Source organism: Callithrix jacchus, chromosome 10 (genome assembly GCF_049354715.1).
Source record: "Callithrix jacchus isolate 240 chromosome 10, calJac240_pri, whole genome shotgun sequence".
Lineage (NCBI taxonomy): Eukaryota > Metazoa > Chordata > Mammalia > Primates > Cebidae > Callithrix > Callithrix jacchus.
This window is the reverse complement of record NC_133511.1, coordinates 95756659-95780271: the sequence shown is the minus strand read 5'-3', so window position 1 is coordinate 95780271 and position 23613 is coordinate 95756659. Positions and strand designations below refer to the sequence as shown.

The 23613-nt window shown below is 41.1% G+C and overlaps 1 protein-coding gene across 6 annotated transcripts in view; it reads left to right on the top strand.

Annotated features, from left to right (window-relative positions):
* The window catches only part of MPPED2 (metallophosphoesterase domain containing 2), a 174883-nt gene extending 153785 nt beyond the window's left edge, over positions 1-21098 (top strand). For all 6 annotated transcript variants that reach the window (XM_035262295.2, XM_002755136.7, XM_078339281.1 and 3 more), the window contains 3 exons: positions 13716-13831; positions 16990-17103; positions 19743-21098. In XM_035262295.2, coding sequence (XP_035118186.1) covers positions 13716-13831; positions 16990-17103; positions 19743-19861 — 349 coding nt within the window. In that variant the 3' untranslated portion in view covers positions 19862-21098. The remainder of the gene's footprint in view (positions 1-13715; positions 13832-16989; positions 17104-19742) is intronic.
* Positions 21099-23613: the final 2515 nt, after the last annotated feature.

Genomic DNA, 23613 nt, shown 5'->3' with positions numbered 1-23613 from the left:
ACACGCTCCATGCCAGAGCCTCAATGTGGAGACAGAGAATGATCTCTAGTCTGCCTTTTTATCATAATAATCCAAGGAAGCTTAGGAATCCCAAGATAAACGCACATCATCCATAACAAAAAAAATAACTTCCCTGTTTTTCTTCATGTCTTCCTTGGCCATTCCTTAGCTTCAGAAAACGTAGGTGTGAGCTCCTTCAGGTGCTCATCTCACCGTACATGTATACATTGCATGTATTTTATACCCAACTGTCTGTTTATCTGGCTGCTTCCTCATCCTCTTTCATCTCTAATTCTGACCTTTCCTAAATACAGAACCTGGTGGGAAGTCACAGTGCCACAAATGTATGATGAGTGAATGAATGGAAGAGTATGCCCAGATGTAGATTTTTACTTAATTTTGGATTATTATATTAAGATATAATTTCTAGACAGGGATTACTGAATCATAGTATAAGCATTTATATGTCTGTGATGGCATTTTCCAATATGAATATAATGTGGACTGCATATGTAATTTTACATTTTCTGATGGCCACATTAAAAATTAAAACATAAAATTTAATGATATATTTTATTTAACACAATTATCAAAAATCTATCATCTAAACATGTATTCAATATAAAAACTATTGAGGTATTTTCACATTCTTTTTTTTATACAAGCATCCAAAACATGAAGTGTGTTTCAGTGTGTTTCACACTCCCAGCTCATCTCTGTGCAGACTAGCTACATCTCAGGTGCTCAGTAGACACATATCATATTGGGCAGCACAGGCCTATGATATGTCTAATCCAGTATTTTTAAGTGACCTTTGCTTTTTAAAAGCCCAAACTTAATCTGCCTTACCTTTTCCTAAGTTCCTCCAGTCAAACATATTATCTGGCTTACTCCCTTGGGCACTTATTCTAAGCTGTCTTGCCTTTTTCATTATTATGAATATTTTCTCGACCTCTATTTCATTCAGGCACTGTGCTAGATCTTGGGGGACACCAAGATAAATAGGACATGGTTTGCAATCCATTGGGAGAAGATAGAGACACCTACCATACAACATGGATTCAAATGCTTGTTGGAATGAGATGGGGAATAATTTAACACACACACACACACACACACACGCAAGTAATAATGCAGAGCATGACAAATTCCAGAAATGAAGATTAAACAAAGGGCTGAGGGGATTGGGGAAAGCTTCTTGGGGAAAATCTAATTATGAGTTGAGCCTTGAGGGCTCAGTGAAATTTTAATGGGCAGAGATAGGGGAGAACAGTTTTGCCTGTGACGATCTTGTTATCCCAACCAGATGGCAGGTTGGTGAAGGGTGGGGCATTACCTCGCATTGTATTTAGATTTCCCCAGAGTGCCCTGCCAGAGTTTTGCAGTAGAAGGTGCTCAATAATGTTTGTTGAGCCCAATTAATAATATATGGTTGGCTGGCACCCCGTGAGGGAGACACCGGGTCTGTGTGCTTGCTTTAACCTCTGAATTGAAGGGCAGCCTGAGCTTTTTACTCATTCTTCTGATTGTGTGTACTGCCAGGTTGCAGTCACAGTTTTCTCTCTTTACTAAATCGGTCTGGATTGAAACTAGTCATTTAGAGCCAAAATGATAGATAAATGGGGGCTAACACTTTAACTTACATGTGACCTTCTTGTCACTTATTCCAATTCCCCCGAGCTTTCAAACAGCACAAACAGGCCACCAGGACAAGAAATGACTTGGGAATTAGAAGACACTTATCAGAAGGTGCTTTCCTTTTATTTGCAACTCACGCATACAGGCCTTTGTTGGACAATCTTGCTAGTAAAGCCTTAGAAATTTTTGTCTTCATTCCGCAGGTAAAGAGACAGGAGTTCAGAGAGGATACTTACTCAAGGTTATATAGCAAGGAAATTGGAAAAGCCATGATTAGAATCTCGTTTTCTAACTCCCAAGTCAACGTCTTCTTTTAACCCGAAGCTGGTCCACTCGCATCAAATACCATCGTCCATTGCTTTGTGATAGATCTACTCAATTCTTTGGTGTCCGCATCCTACATCTGAAAAGTAGAGAAGGTAAACTTGGTGATATAAAGAAGATAAATTAGGGAACAAAAAACCAAAGAGATGGTGATATTAATGTCAATGATGATATTAACATTCATAATGACGATTGTAAGAGTCACCATTTAATTCTTAATCTATATAGGCAGACTGTCTGCGAAATGCATTAACATATATTATCACATTTAATCTGCACAGCACACGTGTGTGGTTGCAATTCTTATCTCCATTTTGTAGATGAGAAAACTGAGATCAAATGGATGAACTTGAAGGTCAATTGCTCAGTAGAAAGCAGCTGGAATTTGAATCCAGACCTAACTTCTAACTCTCTTAACTTAATCATTTGCACTACAATGTTCTGGTTCATGACAGCTTAGCTTGGATGACCTTAGACAAGTTGCTACAACTTCTATTTCTTTTTTATTTTTAGAGATAGCCAAGGCCGGAGTGCAGTGGTGTGATCAGAGCTCACTGCAACCTCAAACCCCTGAGCTCAAGGGATTCTCTCACCTCAGCCTCTCAAGTGCTGGGACTACAGTCATGAGCCACCATGCCCAGCTCCCAAAATCCTACTTATGTAAACTGTTTTTCCTAAAATTAATATTTTGCTCACCTCTTGGTGAAGTAATAAATGTGAGAATTATTCGTAAGTAGAAAAGTGGTATACAGATATTTAACGCTGTGTACATTTAAACTGAAATTTCTCAGTCAGATGAGAGATATATACCAGCAACAGAGTGATGTCTGGCATTAAGCAGGTGCTCAATAATGTGGTATGAATTCCATGAATGAAGTTGCTTTTTTATTGCCACATATGGAAATGGGCAGTAGAGAAAAAGAAGGCAGGTTGTATATCAGCTTCCTGAGCAAAAGTCCCCAGATCCACTAATTTCCCTACTCCCTTAATATTTTAGGGCATTAAGGGGATGTAGCTGGTGAAGAAACCACCTTAGAAAGAGTAGAGTTGAAGCAGATGTTGAATTCTCCAAATTTTTCCATCCATGTTCCACTTACATTTAGCTATCTCCAGAGTTTTACATTGAATAATTTTTCCCCCGTATGATATATATAGTAATTATAGAGGAAGTAAAAAAAGAGAGAGAGAGAGAAATAGGGAAAAAAATTTATATCACCCATAATCCTTCCCCTCTCCCTTCATTCCCAGTGATAACCTAACTATTAGGCATGTCCTTCTGTTTCTTTTTCTTCAAGGTGTTTTTTACATGCTTGAATTCATACTGAAATGCAAAAGGTAATACTTTACTTTTCCACCGACCATCAAGTGAAATACCCATTTTCTTATGAACTTACAAACTCTTCATGAACATTCATTCTTAACTTAATTCAACTGACATATGCCTCTTCTCTGTGCCAGGTGATGGGGACACAGTAGTGAGTCACACTCATTGAGCTTCCAATCGACCTTATGTTTAGTGGCTGTATGGTGTTTTATTGTCCACTTATCAATTGTCCTCTTTAGGTCTATTTTTCAGGTAGCAGGTTTTCTTACCAGGAAAATGCTCCCCAGCTGTATCCTGTTGATGATGCCCTAGAATATTAAATAGTATACAAAGAAACCAGTATTAGCAACATAAATGTGTAAAAACACACACATGAACACATTCTAAATGAAACCAAACATAATAAAACTTAATTCTTCTGTATTTGGGAGGCAGAGATTCATCAGTTCCTCCTTGTTTATTAACATCAATTCTTGAGAGTTCACCATGTAACAAGACAAAAATCTGCTAATCCTGAACCCACCTTTCCTCTTTTTCTGACTTTGTTGGGAAATCTAAGTTAGAAAAACAACGTACCTGCCTGGTTGCCATGACATGTCTAAAGAGTGAGATGGAGAAGAGGAGGCACAGGTATTCTCTGTGTGTTTCTTGAGTACTTGGCAGTCTTCCCACCTCCTCCCCTGTCCTGCTTGTCCTGTGTTCTGGAGTCAGCCAGGCATGTGACACACGCCGCCCTTGCAGGCTCAGTCTCTAGTAGGATATGGTTTTTTGTGTGTTGTGGCCCTGATTTCAGCTGCAGAGCCTTATTAGGGAATGTATAGGAGGAAATGGAAGGACCTCCCTCCTGCTCACACCAGTCCTGTCACAGATGCCCAGGTCGCCTCCTGGCCTCAAGGCCTGTCTGCATTTGGAACTGCTGGATTAATGTTCACATCATTCTGATGTTCCCCAAGCTCCTCTGAAATTAGGTTATTTAGAAAAGAAGGCAAAAGTTTAAAGACTTCTGTCCAGGGCAGTTCTACCTATGAACTGGCTGGCTGTGGATTTGTTCTGGAAACTGTATTCAATTTTGTTTTCTCAGCACCTACCATGACAGAACCTGGCTCATTATAGGCCTCCAGGTGATGTCTGTTGAATGAGTGCATGCTTGGGAGGTACCTTACTGAGCCCAACCTCACTGGGCTTTCAATCCAGCAACTGTACACTTCACAAAGAAAGGCACTTTGGGAGGCCAAGGCAGGGATCACCTAAGGTCAGGAGTTTGAGACCAGCCTGGCCAACATGGTGAAACCCTGTCTCTACCAAAAATACAAAATTAGCCAGGTGTGGTGGCACACGCCTATGGTCTCAGCTTCTCGGGAGGCTGAGGCAGGAGAATCCCTGGAACCCAGGAGGCAGAAGTTGCAGTGAGTCGGGATTGTGCCACTGCACTCCAACCTGGGTGGCACAGTGAGACTCCATCTCAAAAAAAAAAAAAAGTAATAAAGAGAAAGGAAGGAAGGAAGGAAGGAAGGGAGGGAGGGAGGGACTGGGACTTATATCTGGGTCTCTCTATGGTCAAGCTTGGTGCCTAGCACATACTGGGCATTCAGAAACCCTCTTCAATGGAAAGAAAAATGAACTCTGCATACCCATACAATGGCAGATCATTCGGCCATAAAAAGGAATGAATTTCTGACACATGCTACAATGTGGAAGAAGCTTAACAACATTATGCATGATGAACTAAGCCAGTCACAAAAGGACTATTACTGTCTGATTCCACTTCGACGAAGTATCTAGAATCATTAAAGACAAAGTATAATAGTGGTTACCAGGGGCTGGGGGAGAAGGAATGGAGGAGTTAGTGTTTAATGGGTACAGATCTTCTATTTAGGATGATGAAAAGAATTTGGGGATGGATAGTTGTGGTGAAAGTAATTGAAAGTAATGGCAAAAACCGCAATTACTTTTGCACCAACTGAATATAATTCTGCTGAATTATACACCTAAAGTAGTTACAATGATAAATTTTGTGTAATGTATATTTTATCACAATAAAAAGACTGCCACAGAAAAAGGAGAGAGAAGACAAATACCTCTTTTCTTTACATCTACTTCTCTCCATCTGTTAAGCCTCCCTCTTTCTTTCAACCCTGGATAATGAGAGCTGTATAGTCCTGTTTGAGGAATTCTCCCTGCCAGGGATTGGACATCAGTGCTGGTCCCACTGCAGGCTGCTAAGTTCACCACCTTTCCTCTTGTCAGGGTCCCGGGGCTGAGCAGTACAAGCCTTTGTTTTACCTGAGGGCACCTTGGTACCTTGTCCTCTGATTTCTGCAGCGGCAAAACAAAGAGCCACTTATGTAAGCATCAAGTCATGTCCAAAATCTGCCTCACCTGTCCACCAAGACCGAAGTCCTGCCATGATCTTTCCTCTGCCCTGTCAGGCTCTCTTTGCATGATGGATGGGCATTGCGTCCCTTACAGCTGTGTAGAGGGAAACAGATTGAAAATATTCCTCTTCCTGCTATGAACTTGTTTACAAGATTAAAGGCAGGTATGCTTGAGAGGGCTGGGCAGACACTGTAAGATTATTGTTAATAATGCAGAGCACACTAAGTTCAAAAACTGGTCATGATGTCTTTTGTTTCTTGGTTTTTACAGCAAGCTTTGCTTACACCACCTCCTTTCCAGCAGGGGAAAAGAAAATCGGTAACAGAGGCTTAACTCTGACACTTGTTCTTTATTAGTTACAAAAAGGGGACACAGCGGGTGTGTTTGTAAAGATGTCCTCGTGGGCTGCCTGGGTTTAAAAAGCCTCCGTGAGTAGCTCATGGGGCTCAGGTGACCACCTCAGGCACAATTTGTTCCTTTCCTGCCCACAACACACAGACTGAATTATTCACCCAGGCCTGCCGTTTATCAAAACAGTATCTCTTTTCATCCCAAGGACCTCATAAGGAAAGACCAAGCTACAAAGTCGTAGTGAAGAGATGGGACCAGACAGCTGGTGAGAGAGAAGCCAGCACTGCCCTTTGGAGGCAGCTGGGCTGGTGGTTTGGGATAGCTAGGCTTCACAAGCAGCTGCACAGGGGTGGAAATCTTGCCCCGATGTTAAGTTTTCCTTTCCTCTCCTAGTGTTGTCAATTGGTGTGTGTGTCTCTTTGCTGCACAAGGTGTGAAGTGGCTCTGTGGGCTAATCCAAGACATCTTTTTAATTGTGCAGAAGAAGAACTTCCAGGCTGCCCAGAGGAGGGACTTGGGAGTTGGAAGTGGGGTGGTACACTGCCTTCTTAAACAAAATCCAGAGCTAAGAGGGGAAAATGAGGCAGGGAGGGGAGGGAGCAGGGGCCAGGTGTCTGCCTTTCATCTGGATATTCAGGATGACACATCTGGTGCCAGGGAAACTGCTATTTCTAACTGACGGGGAAGCTTTGCAGTCAAGGGAGGGCTGAGCTGTCAGGTGAGCTAGAGATCAAGAATTATCATGACAGCTTCATGGCATGTGAAAGGCGCTGTGAAGTGCAGTATGATTTTAACCAGCGGTGGTTAAATTAGCTTCTCTTGGGCCTGGTGTGACATGCAGTTGGAGTGGGGCCGATGGCGGCTGGGAGTGCCAGGCATGAAGAAGGTTGCAATTCAGAAGGGCTACCATTTAGAAAAGAAAGTGTATGTGAAAATTGGCTCCTGGTTTCTGAGTTTTGCTTAATGGAGGTGCCAGGAAGCAGTGATGGCATTAATTAGTAGCTTGTCAATTCCTCCAGTGAACCTCTCTGTGCCCCCTATTATAAATATTCCAAGGACCCAAAGTAACCCCTTGTCTGAACTTCCCCAATTTAAGATCTTGTCAAAATCTAACCACCTGTACTGGCTGGCTAAGCAGCCTTGACTAACCGTTTTGCCCTGTGCTCTTGCATTCCACAGGATTGTCTATGCAAGACTGAGCCAGTGAGAGAGTGAGCAAGTGAGCGAGTGAGCGAATGCCTCTCTGAAAAACTTCCACTCAAAAGTGAACTGAGGAAGTGCCTTTTAATAAGTAATCAGCCAGAGGAAATCAGGTTCTGTCTAGCTATAGTAATACTTGCCTATTCATTGGGAACTTTTCAAAAGTCTTGAGCAGGAGGATCTATGATTTGATGAGCCATTGTTTGGGAAATTCTAGGAAGGAAAAAAAATGTGAGCAATTGTGTCCTTTGGGGCACAAATGAGCATTGTTTGGGAAATTCTAGGAAGAAAAAAATGTGAGCAATATATATTAACACATACATGTATATATATATGTATATATACACATATATTTATATTAACACATACATGTATGTGTTAATATATATCGTATATATATTGAAAGCTGCACATTAACTTTCTGTGCCAAAAATTTTATATAAGTTCACTCACTTTATTCACATGGGCAAAGTTTGTTTTTATTTGTAAAAACTGAAGTCCAGAGGAGCCAAAAATTGGCCAGTCTGGAACCTGCATGTGGGTCTGCTTGACTTCATAATCCATTCTCTTAACCACTGCCTTCAAAATAAGAGTGGCTAACTTTTAAAAAGCCTGCAGGTCCTCATTACGCTAAGTGGCACAGCCAGCCAGCCAGCCCCTGAAGTCTGAGTGCTGTGTGATCTTTATACTTTCCCCTTCACAGCTTCTGTGCCAAATCCCAGCAGAGCTGCCCCAAGGCTTCCAAGCCATAATCCCTGCAGAAGGTGCCCAGGAGACCATAGTAATAAGAACCCAAGTCTTTGTGATGCAGCGAGCTCAGGACCTGTCTGTCCATTGAAAATTTGTGGACGTTGATCTGTAACACCAGGGCTGTGATCCTGAGTAGCCCTCCTGATGATAACAGGCACCAACTTCCTGTTTCCAAATCCTGCTTTCCTAGGATGCACCCAGCCCCCACTGAAGTTTGTGGGGAGTAAATAGCTATTCACCTGTCCAAGCCTCCCTGGATTTATGGCTTGGCAGTTCCCTTCTGCCTGCACCACCATACTCTGTACTGCAAATACAGATGACCTTTGCAGTGATTTCATCTCAACTTGCTTCCATATAGAAAACCTGTTTTGTATTGACATTGTTTGGAGTAAGTTCTGCTGGTGTTAACTCCCTTAGCCCCTGCCCCTGGAATTGCAGCCCAGGGAGGCCAAGTGCTTGCAATTTCAAGAGGAAGGGGGAGGGTGCCTCGAAAGCATCCTCAGCTTCCATCCATTTGAGTCTTTGGTCCAGTGACTTCACAGGCAGATGGAGTTGCTCCCCTTCCTTCTAGTTTTCTAATCCCTCCCTAGGAGGGGATAAGTTGCAGGCTCAAATTGGCCCACTGGCCATAGGGTGCTTTGTGGAACATTTTCTTAAAAGTTGGTTCCTATGTGGTATTTGTTAGTCACAGCTAATTATTAAGTCCTTTGGCTGAGGCAATAGACATTGTTCCCTTGGATTCCCCCTCCTTCTTTCCCCCCTCGCTCCCCATTGCTACACAACAAAACCCATTGTGGGGCTCTGGAGGTTGGCTGTACACATATTTTCCAGTGAACCCCTGATGGGCTCACTGCTGGGGTTTCATGTTTCAGGTTCAAACTCAACTGGATAAAGCATTATTCATTGGTACTGACACAGTCTCTGCTCTCTATATATTTCTCTCACACTGGACTTGGTCCTTCGTAAGCAGCTTAGGTAACTCACTGAGAGCAATTTAGTGCAATTACTCAGAACATGGGTAATCTGCACAGAATTATAAAATATCAAGATTTTTAGCTCATGGAAATATCATCAAGTGCCAGGTTTGGCCAGCTGTGCTCAGGCGTGCAGGTTGAAAAGGAGGAGGTAGCTGAGTGAGTGAGCAGGCTCCAAGTCCCTTCTTCCCACCTTTGCATTTGCCACTTTGTGCATTGCACTTCTGCATAAGATTTCCACAACCTAGAAGCAATCTTGAAATCCAGGAACTGAGTCCACCTATTCATTCATTTCTCAGATGAGGAAACTGAACCAGCGAGGAGCTTTTGCTAACCTAAGATTCAAGTGAGTCAATGAATTAATTTCAGCATGAGAATTAGCACACACATCTCCTCACTTCTGTGTGCCCCATTCGTCATGCCATGCTGGAATAATTCTGGAACCCATCAGTGGGCTGCTTTTCCCATGCCTGCCACTGACTTGTGGCACTGTCTTAACTAGAGGATTTAGAGGACTGGAAAGCCCGCAGAACGGCCATATCATATTATGTTTTTACTAAGGGCCACCTCACTTGCACAATTCCACGGCACCTCTTGGAGTCTCCTTAGTACACAAACTAAGAGACTATGTGGAGCAGCCTTATTTTTACTTTACATATGTGAGAGCAAAAACTGAAATTGGGCTGGACGGTTTTGGTCGGCATTGTGCAAGGGAAGAGCCCAGGCTTTGGAGCCTACAGACCTGAGTTTAGATCTTGGTTCTACTACTTACTGGTTCTGGGAACATAGACAAGTTACTTGATGTCACTGATGTTCGGGTTTTTAACTAAAAATAGAGCTAATAATACCTAGCTTAAAAATTGCTGCAAAGAACTAAATCCAATAATTTATGTAAAAGCTCTATATAAACGCACATCAAGGACATGATACATGTTTTGTTTTTTTTTCCCTGGAATATAACTGTTCTCCTTCATATACACATACGGAGTTAAAATAAAAGCCAGACATTTTTAAACTTCACCCTTAACTTGGAAACTTCTGGATTTTGTCACAAGCTTAACATTAACCAAATGAAATTTGGGGTCTCTATAAATATGGAACATGGGTTTGTCTTATCTTTTACAGAGCACTTATAAAACTGAGGATTTCCTGGGGGAATATGGCTGTGTGATTTTATGAGAAAATTCTGTAAGGGAAAACTGGAAAGACTAAAAAAATTAAGTGCTGCTCCTTTGCCTCTGGAAGCCCCTGGGTGTCCTGTGGGTTCAGAGGTTGACTGTCCTCTGAAAGACACTCACAGCGAAATCAGATCCCCTTGTTGTACCAACTACTGGAGTGTGCTTGGGACTTGTTAAAACCCTTCTTTATCAGACATCCAGATGAGAACCATAGGCCCAGAAGCTTGCTTTCAAAAATCTAGCAAAATAGATGCTTTTGCTTATTTTTCTCTGTCTCTCTTTGTCCAAAATGCTCACTGAGTTTTCATTGGGTTTCGAAGTTGCCTTTTTGTTTTGTTTTTACTTTTAAGACAAACCTTAGAAGAGAGTCACTGTAAAATGAAGGGGAAGGGTGGGCATCCCAAACTAGAAAAGCTCTATCTGAGACTCCAATAAAAATGTTTAAGAACCTGAAGGTGGGGAATCTTAGAGGACAAGAAAGAGAAAGACCGATTCATCCAACTCTTAAAAGGGAATACCTGGCATTATCCCCAGAATTCCACTGTCAGGTTCCTCCCAAGCAAATTGAAGAGACAGAACACTGCCTTCTCCTCTTTACAAGCATTGTATCTAGCTGAGCAAGGCAGTGTGGCTGGGATGGGCTGTGTTGACTGAGCATGTGCCAAATGTCAGCTGAGGCCCAGGGCCACTCCCGGTCCCTGCATTTTATAGCCAGCTCAGACATTTTAGGTACTGTATCAATTTTCTATTTCTTCTCTAACAAGTCACAGCAACTTTAGTGGCTTCTAACAACACCTGTTTATCTTCCAAATATGTTGATCAAAAGTCTGATGTGGGTCTCTGGACTAAAATCCAGGTGTCAGCAGTACTGTATTGTAATTTTTTTTTTTTTTTTTTGGAGGTTCTATAGGAAGATCTGGGTTTTTCTTAACTTTTCCAGCTTCTACTGGTTGCTCACTTACCTTGCCTCCTGGTCTTCTTTTGTCTTCAAAGTCATTAATAGCAGGTTGAGTCCTCCTTACATTGCATCACTTTGATTTTCTTTTCCACCTCCTTCCTCCACTTTTAGGGATTCTTGGGGTTACATTGGGCTGACCTAGGTAATCCTGGATAATATTCCTATTTTCAGGTCAGCTGAATTCCATCAGTGACCTTAATTTCCCTTTGCCATGTACAGTAGCATTCACAGGTTCCAGATATTAGGATGTGGACATCTAGGAGTGGAGGAGGCATTATTGCCAACCTCAGGCACATACAATAACTATGTATTAGGATGTTTAAGTTTCAAGAAACAGGACCTAACTAAAGTTAATAGAAAGAACAAGATTTTATTGGGTTTTAGAAGGAAAAGCTCAATTGGCTTTTGAAGTTCGGCTGGATTCACATGCCCAACAATATCATTAGAGCACTCTCTTTTTTGTCATGGATTTCTTTGTGATGGTTTCTCAAGCCAGGGCTATCTGTAGGACAGATAAAATAGCTCTCAGGCAATTCTGGGCTCACATAGGTCTTAAAACTCAGGATTCCAGAGAGAAAACCATGAGCTCTTCTTAGATAGCACCAGCCAAAGCCTGAGGGTGACTCTCATTGACCTAACTTGTATTATATATATATATATCACTAAGCCTCATTCTAGAGCAGGGATGGAGTCAGTCTTACCAGAAGCCCATGTATTGAGTGGGAAAGGGAGGGGTTCTCCAAAGGAAACTCACAAGTTGTCACCAAAACAAGGGGGAAAGATCTGAACAGGAAAAAGCAATAGGTGCTCACTGCACCATGTTATTACTGGATTTCAGAACCATGAAATTGATATATTATTCCAGTTCAGAGGTCATTAGGCTTCAAGCAACAAGATGTCCAAACTTGAAAGAGTACAGAAGACTCTCACCCAGAGCAAGGAGTAAATTAATTCAGATAGCATGTAAGAAGAGGAATTGCATGGTGGTAAACATTGATTTTGGAAGCAGACTGCCTGGGTTTGTATCCAAGTTATTAATAGTGTTTACCTAACCTCTCTGTGCCTCAGTTTCCTCATTGTAAAGTAGAGATGATAATAGTGCCTACCTCATGGGTCTGTTGTGAGGCTTAAATGAGTCAATACAAATAAAGTGCTTAGAATGATACCTTGACACAGAAAAAGCATTAAATAATAGCTGAAATAAGTATTATTCTCATATTCATATTTTTATTACAAGTAAGCACCTTGGGCATGGCTTAAGGACTTGGAAAGTGGTGAGGAAGCAAGTCTGATACTTTCCTAGTTTCTTCTTTTCTTGCTAAGGCCACACAGTCTCTTCTCTCTGGTACTTTCTCCACCATCTCAGTGTGAACTGAGGTTTGCACCTGTAACACAGATTTTCATGTGGCTTTTAATGACCATTCTTCTCCCTCTGGGCGTGACGATACATGCCCACCACCAAATGAATGCTGTGTCAGTGTTTCTAAGTTCAAATTCTTGAAAGAATCTCCTTAGTCTGGCCAGTGACTGGCTTTAATCCATTTGATTAGTTGTGACTGACAAGGTTAGGGTCACTTTATACACAGGCTTACCTCTTTCGTTTGTCATGGAAGGGGCAGGTTAAGCTGAAAAGGAAAGTTAGACTTGGCCAGAAAATTGATCAACTTGTCTTTTACAAGTATGCCTTGGCAAATTTGGAGTTTACTCACAGAACAAAAGAGAACAGTTTTAAAGAATACTGATAAGATCTAGATGTTTGGAAATACGATAACACTGGGAACTGCTTAATTCTAATGTGATTTAGACTATAGTATTTGCAGAGAGAAATTGATCAGTCTTTCATTACCTGTATTTTAAATGGTAGAGACATTTTTAACACCAATTAGAAATGCTCAATGGATGGACAAAGACTCCGTTCCCTTTTACATGGAACATCAGTCTCAAAAACTCATTCCTAGAGCAGAAGTTCCTGTGATGGCAAAAGGCTCATGTTCATTGTCAGGAGAGTGGATTCCAGAGTGACCAAAGCTGTCCCCAAATCTTCCCTTTAGTGGCAGGAGAAAAGTTCTACGTTTACTTTTTGTTCACTGTGCTCTTTGTCACTTTTCAGAGCCCCCATGTTTTTTCAGAAATGTCACTCCAGGGTATTCAGACCATCTCAATGGACAGAGGTCTCTGTATCAGAGCCCTTATCAATTTCTCCAAGGACTTTAGTGAGAATCTTTCTGGAGAAGTAGTTCCACAGTGATTGGGAGGGAGAAGGAGTACTGCAGAATTTCTTAGCTCTGAGGCACTACAGGAAGGGTGGAAATGCTTTGGATCGGGGCTGGGTATCTTAGGAAGCACTGAGATTTGGGGGAAGACAAAGCATTGTCAAGATTTTGATAGAGGCCTGCTGGGAAAGTCTCCACTGTAAAGGCTCCTGTGCCCCTTTCTAGTGGAACAATTCGTAGGCTCCACGCTTGCTTTCAAATGGATTGGTTTTGAAGCAGTCAACAAAAAAGCATCCTGCTGCCAGGGCCAACCATCAAAAAGAGAAAAGAGAGCAATGCAAACCGTGGGGGAATGTGCGAGAGAGAAATATTGCAGAGCAGAGCCGTGGCTCTGCTGGCCTGATACCATGTGCATTATCTCCCCCAAAGGACCCCGTGGTTTAATGGATGGGGCTTTAACCTACCCAGAGGTCAGTCTCTGCTGGACAAGTGGAACCTCATCCCTGAGGGCATTGACATACTCATGACACATGGACCTCCTCTAGGTAAGTGAAGCAAAGGTTGTCCTTTGTCATCCAGATGCTTTTTTTCCCCAGGCATAATGAATAATGCTTCAGGGACATAATCATTTTCCTCCAAAAAAAAAAGTGAATACAAAAAGAAAAGTCAATATCTTTAAAGAAACTCAGTATGATAATTAAACTCAGCAGTTCTGCTGGGCTTACAGGTGTTCTTGAAATTAAATTTTTTGATTTAGTCAAGTCAGGGAAAAATCAAATGAGCATGGTGCACCACAGTCTTTTGAGCTTGGTAATTTATTTTAGAACTGTATCCACTTTGGAGTAAGGGGGTGGGGTGGAGAAAGGAAGGAAGATACGGACCTTCCAATCACAGGGCTTTTGAATGGCAATGAAATGATGGAAATTTTTGTTCAAAGGAGCTCATTTTCCTTTTCCATATAATGCTGGAACCTGGGAGACCTTTAAAGTTTAACATTTGAGCTGATAATTTTAGAAAAGAATCCCTTTTTTTAAGCTGAGGTATTTCAGTAAGAACTTACACTGAAAGTTACTGAAGGATACTTATCCCACAGGAACATGGAGCTTGCATCCAGATTTATATTGTCTGTGTGCTTCAAAGCCTACCTGCTAGTGATCCACATTATGGGTCAGGGAATGATCATTTGACTTACTACTTTCTAATTTTTCATGAGCTTGTTATCTGCGGTTTAGCTACAAAACATTCTTCAACCAGGACTACCACCCTGATCCCACATCTACTCAGTACTCATTATGCAAGGACCCTTTGTAAACAACTGAGGTGTGCTCAGGAAATTCAGATGTTCCACTTTTAATAGAAGAGTGTTTTCTTTTTCCTTTCTTTTTAAAATTGTGGCTAACACACACACACACATAACATGAAAGCTACCCTTTTAACAAATTTTTCAGTGTGCAGTGCTAAAAGAGTTTCTTAATCATCTTGGTTTGGAGAGAGGGAGAACACATTTTATACAAATATAAATAATTTCCCCAAATTTTCTTGTTTGGGGTTTATATCCAAATTGCTTCCCTCCTCTGTTATCCCTAAAAATAATTTTAAAAGACTAACATTTATTTCCTAATGCAAATTTAATCTTTGTAGATATTTTCTCTTCCAAGACACTTGGTGCTGCTTTCCCTCTCTTGCAAGGGAAGCGGTCCACGTTTCACAAAGAAACAGTGGAAGGGAGCACCATGGTGGAGGCCACAGTGGCACATTTTAGTGATGAGGGAAGCAAGAGAAGAGCCAGCTCTGTTGCAGACATGGGAATTGTAGATTTCCACAGGATCTACAGCTCCTGACTTTTTTAACACTTCAGAATCACTATTCCCATGCTTTTTTCTCATCCCCAGATTGCCCCAACCCATGTTTTAAAATATTACACTTGTCAACAACCTTTAACAAGTCCTAATTAATTAAGTTCCCTATTTTACAACCATCAGAGTGGCAACATCATTAAATTGCTAGCTAAATATTCCGATCAGCATGAGTTACCCAGTGAGAACACCCTACAGAGTTATCATTACAGCTACCTTCATCCTTTTGCCTGAACAGCCTAATTGGGTGCAGGCATGATTTCCCTTTGGCTGTTTATTTCAAGGGACTTGGACATCCTCAGCAGAGAAACGTTTACATGACTGGGGTATTATTTGGAATATAACTTTGATCAGAACAAACTTTATCAAGTCATTAATTTTGATATTAAAGCAAATGGCAATAAGAGTAAGTCTGAATTCTACACTCCCAAGGATTTCAGTCAGCTCAGGAACTCTTGGTAGGGAAGCTAGCATCCCTCTCTTTATGGTAAAGATGGAGTAAATGAGAGAGTGGCTGTGGGTCGAGCAGAGTGAGAGCTACATCAAGGAGTTCCCAAATAAAAGGTAAGGCAAGATTTTAATAAGGTAATATTGAACCTTAGTTAATACAGCTATTGGGATTCTTGTGAAAACACAACTTTGGAGAGGGGAGTGGAGAGACTGGCCTTGAATTTTTTGCTGCTGGTGAGGGGAGTCACAGTGCCATGGGACTTCACTGTTACTGTATGAGCAAGATGCTTTCTCTGATGTTTTCATATGAAATGAAGTATCTTCCTCCTTCAGGAAAAACACATGCATGAGGTAATATGCCAATCAATGTAGATTAAGGTTTTCCCCCCATTGAAAAAGTTTTGAAAACGCTGGATAGATTTTTGCTAGGGCCCCAATTTTCATCTGTTCTCAGACTCTCTGATCACTCCTCACCCCCCAGCGAATGTGTCTTTACAGAGGCACTAAACATTCATGTTTGCAGTTTGGCCCAACAAAGCAGAAAGCTGTTCCTTACTGCCCTGTTATTTCTAAATAATAGAAATAACCTAATGGTTCTGCGGAATGGATTTCCAGAGATTATGATTTAGCCTTTCATCCTACCTGCCTTTTTATGCCCTATCCTGCTGAGGCGTATGGATTCCAATTCCAGTCCATAATCATCCAGATAGCTGACTTTTGCTATAATTGATGTCAGTTTTTATGGATTTTCTGCATTAAGTGTAGAACTAAGTGGCTTTTACTTTAAAAGTAGTCAATTAGCCCCAGCTTGCTGGATGCCACCATGAGGTCATATTGTTGCCTGTAGCTGGAGAGGACAGGACCACAGGAACAACCTGGCTTTCCAAAGCTTTGGTCATCAGGAAACACAAGGGGTAAGAGTTAGTGTATTTAAAGAGAGCCAGGTATCTCGTGACCAGTTTACAGACAGCCCCTCCTGGTCCTTCTTCTTTGAACCATTTTAGAAGTAAACTGCTATAAGAAAGATGTAATAAAAAAGAGAAAGTAACTGAATAGAGGGAGAAAGAGGTATTATGGGACTGCCAGGAATAAATGTCATTGAGCTCATGAAGAAGATTTGAAAACCATCGCTGAATAAATCAAATCTCTTACAGAAAAAAAAAAAAGTTAATTAACAGGAAGAAAAAAAATGGAAAGCAAAAAAAAAAATTTCAAGAACCTAAAGAAGACGAAGTGACGAGTGAAAAGTTTCTTAAAAGCCATTGTGAGCTTTAATGGAGAGGCTAGGATTACAGATAATGTAATAAACCTTCTGTGAGTTATGGCTTCCTGAAAGTCTAAATGAAACCGTACCTGAAGAAAGAAAATTAAGAGTATTGATTGCATTTTGCCCTTAGGTTTCCGAGACTGGGTTCCAAAGGAGCTTCAGAGAGTGGGCTGTGTGGAGCTGTTAAACACGGTTCAGAGGCGAGTCCGGCCCAAGCTCCACGTGTTTGGTGGAATCCATGAAGGTAAGAACAGCAGAAAGAATTCAAAACATGCCATGTCACTATCCACAATCTCAGTCTACAAACTAGGATTAACTGGAGTCATTGTTTTCAAACTTTTTAGCAGCGGGAGCCTTTTATAAGATGAAGTCTTATGAGAAACATCTGCATATAAAGCTGATAAATATTTTATATGGACCTTTTCTCTTGTAAGGAGAATGGAAAGTAGGAACCACATCTGGTCTACTTTACTGCAAACCCAGCACTCCCCCTGGCAGCTTCTGGAATCTCAGGGCTTTAACGAGGAATGTTTGATAACCACTGCTTTAGAGCAACCCTGAGGTACACAAGGAGTCATTTTCTCCTTAAGAGAGTTAGAAGAAATGGCCTGGATATTAGAAGCTATTTTAAGCCTCTATAGTCCCCTCCTACCTGTAAATATTGTGTTTCATATGGAATTAACACAAAGACTCAGGAAGACAAGGTAGTCTCTGAAAAATAGCTGGGACATCCAATGAAAGATAATGTAACAGAAGTGGCGGGAACCCACACATTTGCAGGAAGACATTTCCTTACTAACCTCAGAAAACTATAGCAGACTTCTCAGAAATCATCAGAGCTATTAGCTCAGGCTGAGGTTAAGCAGAATAATTAAATCTCTCTTAAATGGGAACTGGTCCAGTTGCCATTTTTCTGCCTTTCAAGGTAAGCTGAGCCAGGTTCATAGAACCGAAAGCCTCACAGGAAACTTCAGGGATCTGGGTTTTCTCTGAGCTGCCTTTTTCAAATCAGGGGTACTTGGGACAGATACAAAGCCCTCTTTCAGCAAGCCTGAGGATCTCTGTCCCTACCAGACTCTCCCAGTTACACTCGCTGTGTGCAGTGGCCATGTTTACGTCGGCAGCTACTATATTCTCTCCAGCTCCTGCTTATAGCGGCTCTCTGGAGTTATTTATGAATCTGCAGTCAAGTTGAGGTGTTTAAGTCTCTGTGCCTGAGGAAGCAAAAAAGAAAGTTTGCTTTTTCAAAGCCCGCAAATCCAGTGGCTTCCTGGTTAGGCAGGTAATAAAGAGCATATTGAAAATCATCCTACTGAGGCCAGAGAAAATTCAGCTTGCTCCAAGTGCAGGTACCAGCTGAGTGGATAGAAAGCAGGGTGCAGCTCCCAGAGAGTGGATGTCAGCCTGCCCTGGATTTGAGCTGTGCTCCCTGAAGAGGAGGGCACTGCCCTAAGGTATGATGAAGGGAACACCTGAAGGGGAGACCAGAGAGGTGGGACCTCATTTCTAAACTAAGCAACATTTCTGGGGGACCGTTATTCTGAAAATGGGTCTGAATTCCTGCAGCATGCCTATGAGTTTGCATTTTATCTTTTTTTAAAAAAATAATTAATTACCTTTAAACTATCCAAACAATTGGGGAATTCCACTGAAGCCCCAAAATAATAAACTTGCCTAAAAGAGAGGAGATCGTATTCAAATAAACTTGTCTCACTTTTATTCACTTAAGACAGCTGAAGAGGGCAGGAAGAGGGCAAATACCAACCTCTTGATGGAGAGAGATAACAAGACTTTATGACCCCAGAACTAAACAGCGCAAATTTTAAATGCCTCTTTCTTTTCTTAAGAGATTTTTCCATTGACCCTCATTAAGCTCTCCACAGGCTTACTTGGAGAAATTTTAGTAAATGTGGAAAGAAAGCCTTTTTAGTTACTTCCATAAATCTTGGTAGTTTTCTTTTTTTCACAGCTATATTTTTATATGCCATAAGAGCCTGATACCAGCATAGAATTACGATCTTAGTTGAAGAGGCTATAAGGTAAATATAAGGTATTCAGGGAAATGTGCAAACTTGCAAACATGCTAAACATTTTAACGTATTGAAAATTATCAAAGGAACATACACACCAGAGACCTAGGGAAACAGCTTTCTCCAATAAATCACGATAGGTTTATATTTCATATGGGATATGTTTTTGCTTGATCTAGTATCCAGGTAAACTGAGGAAACAGTGTCCCGGGGTGATGTTTCTAAACATCACTTGAACATGTGACTAGCTGACACTTTTGAATGAAAGGGAACTTAGTAATAAAGCCACACAATTCAAAAATCATATATGGGTAACTTTCATAAAGGCAATTAAGAGATTATTTCCTAAATGAGTAAACTGAGCATCTGTGTGTCTTAACTCCCAATGCAGTATCCTTTCCCTCTCACCTGCCCCATATCCCACTTGGAATTTGGTTCTGTTTGCCCCTGAGGAGTAATCCTTATATTACTCATTTTATTCCCTAGAACTCAATAGTTAACACAAGGCTTTGAAATGAAAATCCTATTTTAAAAGGAGAAAACAAAATGTTTTTTTCTTTTTTCTTCCTAGTAAAGAAATTACAGCCCCTTTTCAACAAGCTTGGCATTTAAATAAAGAAAAAAAAATAATAATTCTTAGTTGAAGGAGTGGATTCTCCCATTTAAAGAAAATAGAATAAAATTGGGCAGTAGCTTCTGAAAGTCATTATATCCATTATATCTGAGGAGGCTCTATTGAGTTTCATCTCACTGCCCACTGACAAAAATTGTTTGTTTTCCTTGTCTGACAGCCGTACATTCCGTCACTCTCATTTGTATATATTGCAGTAAATGTGACACTCTCTCCCCACAGGTTATGGCATCATGACCGACGGTTACACAACGTACATCAATGCCTCGACGTGTACAGTCAGCTTTCAACCGACCAACCCTCCCATTATATTTGACCTTCCAAACCCACAGGGTTCCTGAAGCTCTAAATGCCCTATTGGAATGTGAGGGAAGGTCTATAAACTGCCATTTTTCTAATTATAACTTACATTCTCTTACTTCTTTCCAAACCCTGTGAGTTCTTTTTGTAAATTGTTGGAACACAAATGATGCTAGAGGTTGTGCTTCTTCTTTATTTTATTTTATTTTAAATGGGGCATCCATTTGAAATCAGAGGAACATTGTGAATTTGTAAAATGACTTCTGTTTTCTCAAAGGCCATGCCACTGTAAATTGTTAGTGTTCGCCAAAGGACAGCCAAGCTTTCTTTTAAAAAGTGATAAAAGTCTTATTTTAAAATGCTTTAAGCTGAAAGAAAAAAAATAAGAAACAGGTAGGCAGTGTTTTAAAAACCAACCCGGATTTGCACAACTGTTTAAGAGTATTGTTTGAAATATTTTAATTTTTAATGTTTTGTTGTTGTTTTCTTGGTAATGCTTCTTCTTTGCAGATGTGGTCCCGATTTATAGCAATCTTCTCAACAGAAGTAGGCATGGAAAAGACTCCACACTCTCACTATAAAGAAAGCTGCATTGAGAAGAAAATGGCCATCATTTAAAGGATGGTTTAGCTAGTGAGATTCCTATTGTGGTTATACAAGGTCTCATTGTTTGTTTCTTTTAAATTATTTTAGCTTTAAAAATACAGAAATGGAATCTATCAAGAGCAGGTATTTCATACGGTTAAAAAAAATGAACATGCAGACTCCTTTTCAATAAGGGTTTATATATATAAGTATTTTTTGTGTATTATGACTATGTTAGGAGTTTAATATTGCCAAGGACAGTACAACTGCAAAGGGATGCTGTATAGCAGCACATCAGAAGTCAGAAGGAACTGACATATTTTCTCAGAACTCAAGATCTTAAAGAGCTTGAGTTAAATCTAGGTACAGTTACAGGCGTGTACAGACTTAAATGGATGCAATGGAAGCTAACTAAAATAAGGCTTAGTTGTCCTTTCTATTTAAATACCCTGAATTGTCTTCTTACTTCCCCTCCCCCTCCCATTTTGCACTGTGTGTCGATGCAATCTTCGCTAGCACAAAATATTGTCGCTAATAGTCATTTCTGTTTTCCCATTGTAAATGCTGTTGAGCTTTATTCTATTTTATGTTACCTTGTTAATGAAATTTAGGAAAGCAGTTGTTTCTTTAAATTTATTGTGATATTCTATATCTAGCGGCCTTTATATGCAAATAAAATTGCAAGATTTTTAATTTTGCGCTGTTTGGAGGGTTGGCTGGTGGGAGGATGGTAGTTTTTTCCTGGGGAAGGAAGGATTTATTCATATGCTACATCAGTAATGCCTTTCAGAAGAATTAGAATAAGTGATTTTTTCCCTAATTTTCAATAAATTTTTATTACCCACCATTCACAGGCTGGCAGGTAGATCGATAAGGCACTCAGTGTACTCTTTCCTTCCATCACGCTGTCATCTATCTTGCCTTAGGTTTCATCTTTGGCTGTTGTAATTTCTACAGAAATGGAGAGACTGCGATTAAGGCTGTGGATGTATTTTGGGCAAGTTTGTGATAGTGAGTTTTGGGAAACAGTTGATGACAGAGTAATCATTGCACATTCTCATTTTCCCGAAGAGCAGTCACCATCTCCTCCTCACTAGTTTTTTAATGATGCCTACCCACAGAATGGTTGGTTGGAAAATGGCAACCAATAGGGGGTAGGCAGTAGGGTGCCAAAAAACAAGAAAAATATAAAAGACATCACACGGAAAAACCACTGAAGAAAAACAACATAATCTTGAATCTGCAATGCATCCCCAAATGCATTATGTTCCAGGGCTCATTGGATTGTATTCTGCAATGTGTTCCTTCCTTCCTACACATTGTGGATCCTTTGGTGCAATTCTTGAAAGGAGCCCTTGGTTTCAGTACCAGCAGAATTGAGAGAATGTTCTAGGCCAGAATTCCTGCTCAGATTCATGTATAACCATCTTGGTATGCTGTAGTTGTTAATAGTTATTAAGCATTTTGGATGTCACCGTAGGGTGTGATGGACATTTGGGTCCAAGCTTATAGAGCAAATGCTTGAGCTTCCCCATGGGCTTCCCTGAAGGAGGGAAGCTCCTTCATGGCCATGGTAGCTAACATGGACCAAAAGAGGTACTATGACAAGTGAACAACCCTTTTTTGACCTTCTACATCATTAGAAGAATGCATTGACTTCAAGCGCCTTCCTAAGGAGTTGGAGTGAGTGGTAGACTACTGAAGAGAAATTTCAACTAGTTCTTATACCAGAAGCTAGGCTTAGGCCTCTGGCTTCTGGAAAAACAAGCCTTTTAGATGTACGTGGATAATCATGATGACAACTGTGTATGCACAATCCTTGAGAGTTTTGTCTGGACACAAACTAATTGAAGTAAGCACTTAATAAAATTGCTTTCCATTTTGTGGAAGCAGGGAGCTACCCCGTGTGCTAAATCTAGAAGGCAGACTCATTTGTGGATAAAGCTTTCTTCAGCCAGTCCACCATTTCGTATGCAGGAACTGCCTCTGAGGGATTCATAATCACTGTCCAGATGCCCAGAGCTTTCTCCACTGGGCCTTACAATAAGTAAATATTCAAAACAGTTCTTACAAATTAGGCACTTCCTATCCTTCCATCACCAGGCAATCTGTTGAGCAGGTTGTGTACTTTGTTTCTAATCTTCACAGAATCCTGGGTGAGGTCACATTAGCCCCGCTTTACAGATAGGAAAGTAAGATGTACCAAAAGTAAATAACTTGCCCTAGGAAAATGGAAGGTTCAAAAGCAGATCCATCCATAGCCCATGCCCTTTTAATCATTCTGTGTCTGGACTGGATAAGCTGATAGCCTCTGAGAGCTGATAAAAGACTGGCACAAGCCTGGGGGATATATTCTATCCCTCAGGCAGCAGCTCGCTGAAACACCTTGCAATGTGGCTCCATGACAACCTCATATGGCACCACATCCTCTCTGTCGAGGCTCAGCACAGAACAGTGGATAAGAGCACAGACCCTTGGGACAGTGTGCCTGTCCACATACTGGCCTCTCCTCGGACTAGTGCTTCGCCTGGGTACTCACTTTCTCTGTAAAATTGGAGTGATGAGGAGGAAGTTGTTCTAAGTGCCACATGAGATCATTGTTGGAGATCACTGCCTGATATCTAGTAAGTGGTGCACATGTGTTTGTTAAAGAAGGTCATCCATGCTTTGTCTTTAGATTTTCCAGGCAGGATTCTGTACCCTCCCCCGCTTTGTGTGTGTGTGTGTGTGTGTGTGTGTGAGAGAGAGAGAGAGAGAGAGATATTAAGACACACAGAGAGAGAGAGAGAGAGAGAGATATTAAGACACAGAGAGAGAGAGAGAGAGAGAGAGATTAAGACAGAGAGAGAGAGTCTTGCTCTGTCACCTAGGCTGGAGTGCAGTGGCACAATCCCAGCTCACTGCAACCTCCACCTCCTGGGCTCAAGCAATTATCCTGTCTCTGTCTTCTGAGTGGCTGAGACTACAGGCCTGCACCACTGTGTCCAGCTAATTTTGTATTTTCAGTAGAGACAGGGTTTCCCTATGTTGCCCAGGCCGATCTCTAACTCCTGAGCTCAGGTGATCCGGCTGCCTCACCGCCTCCCAAAATTCTGGAATTACTGGCCTGAACCACCTTGCCTGGCCTCCAGGAAGGATTCTACCTGATGACTCTCCAGCCTCGAAAGCAGAAGTGGTATAGTTTCTGAGAAAGTTTGTTTGCATTGCT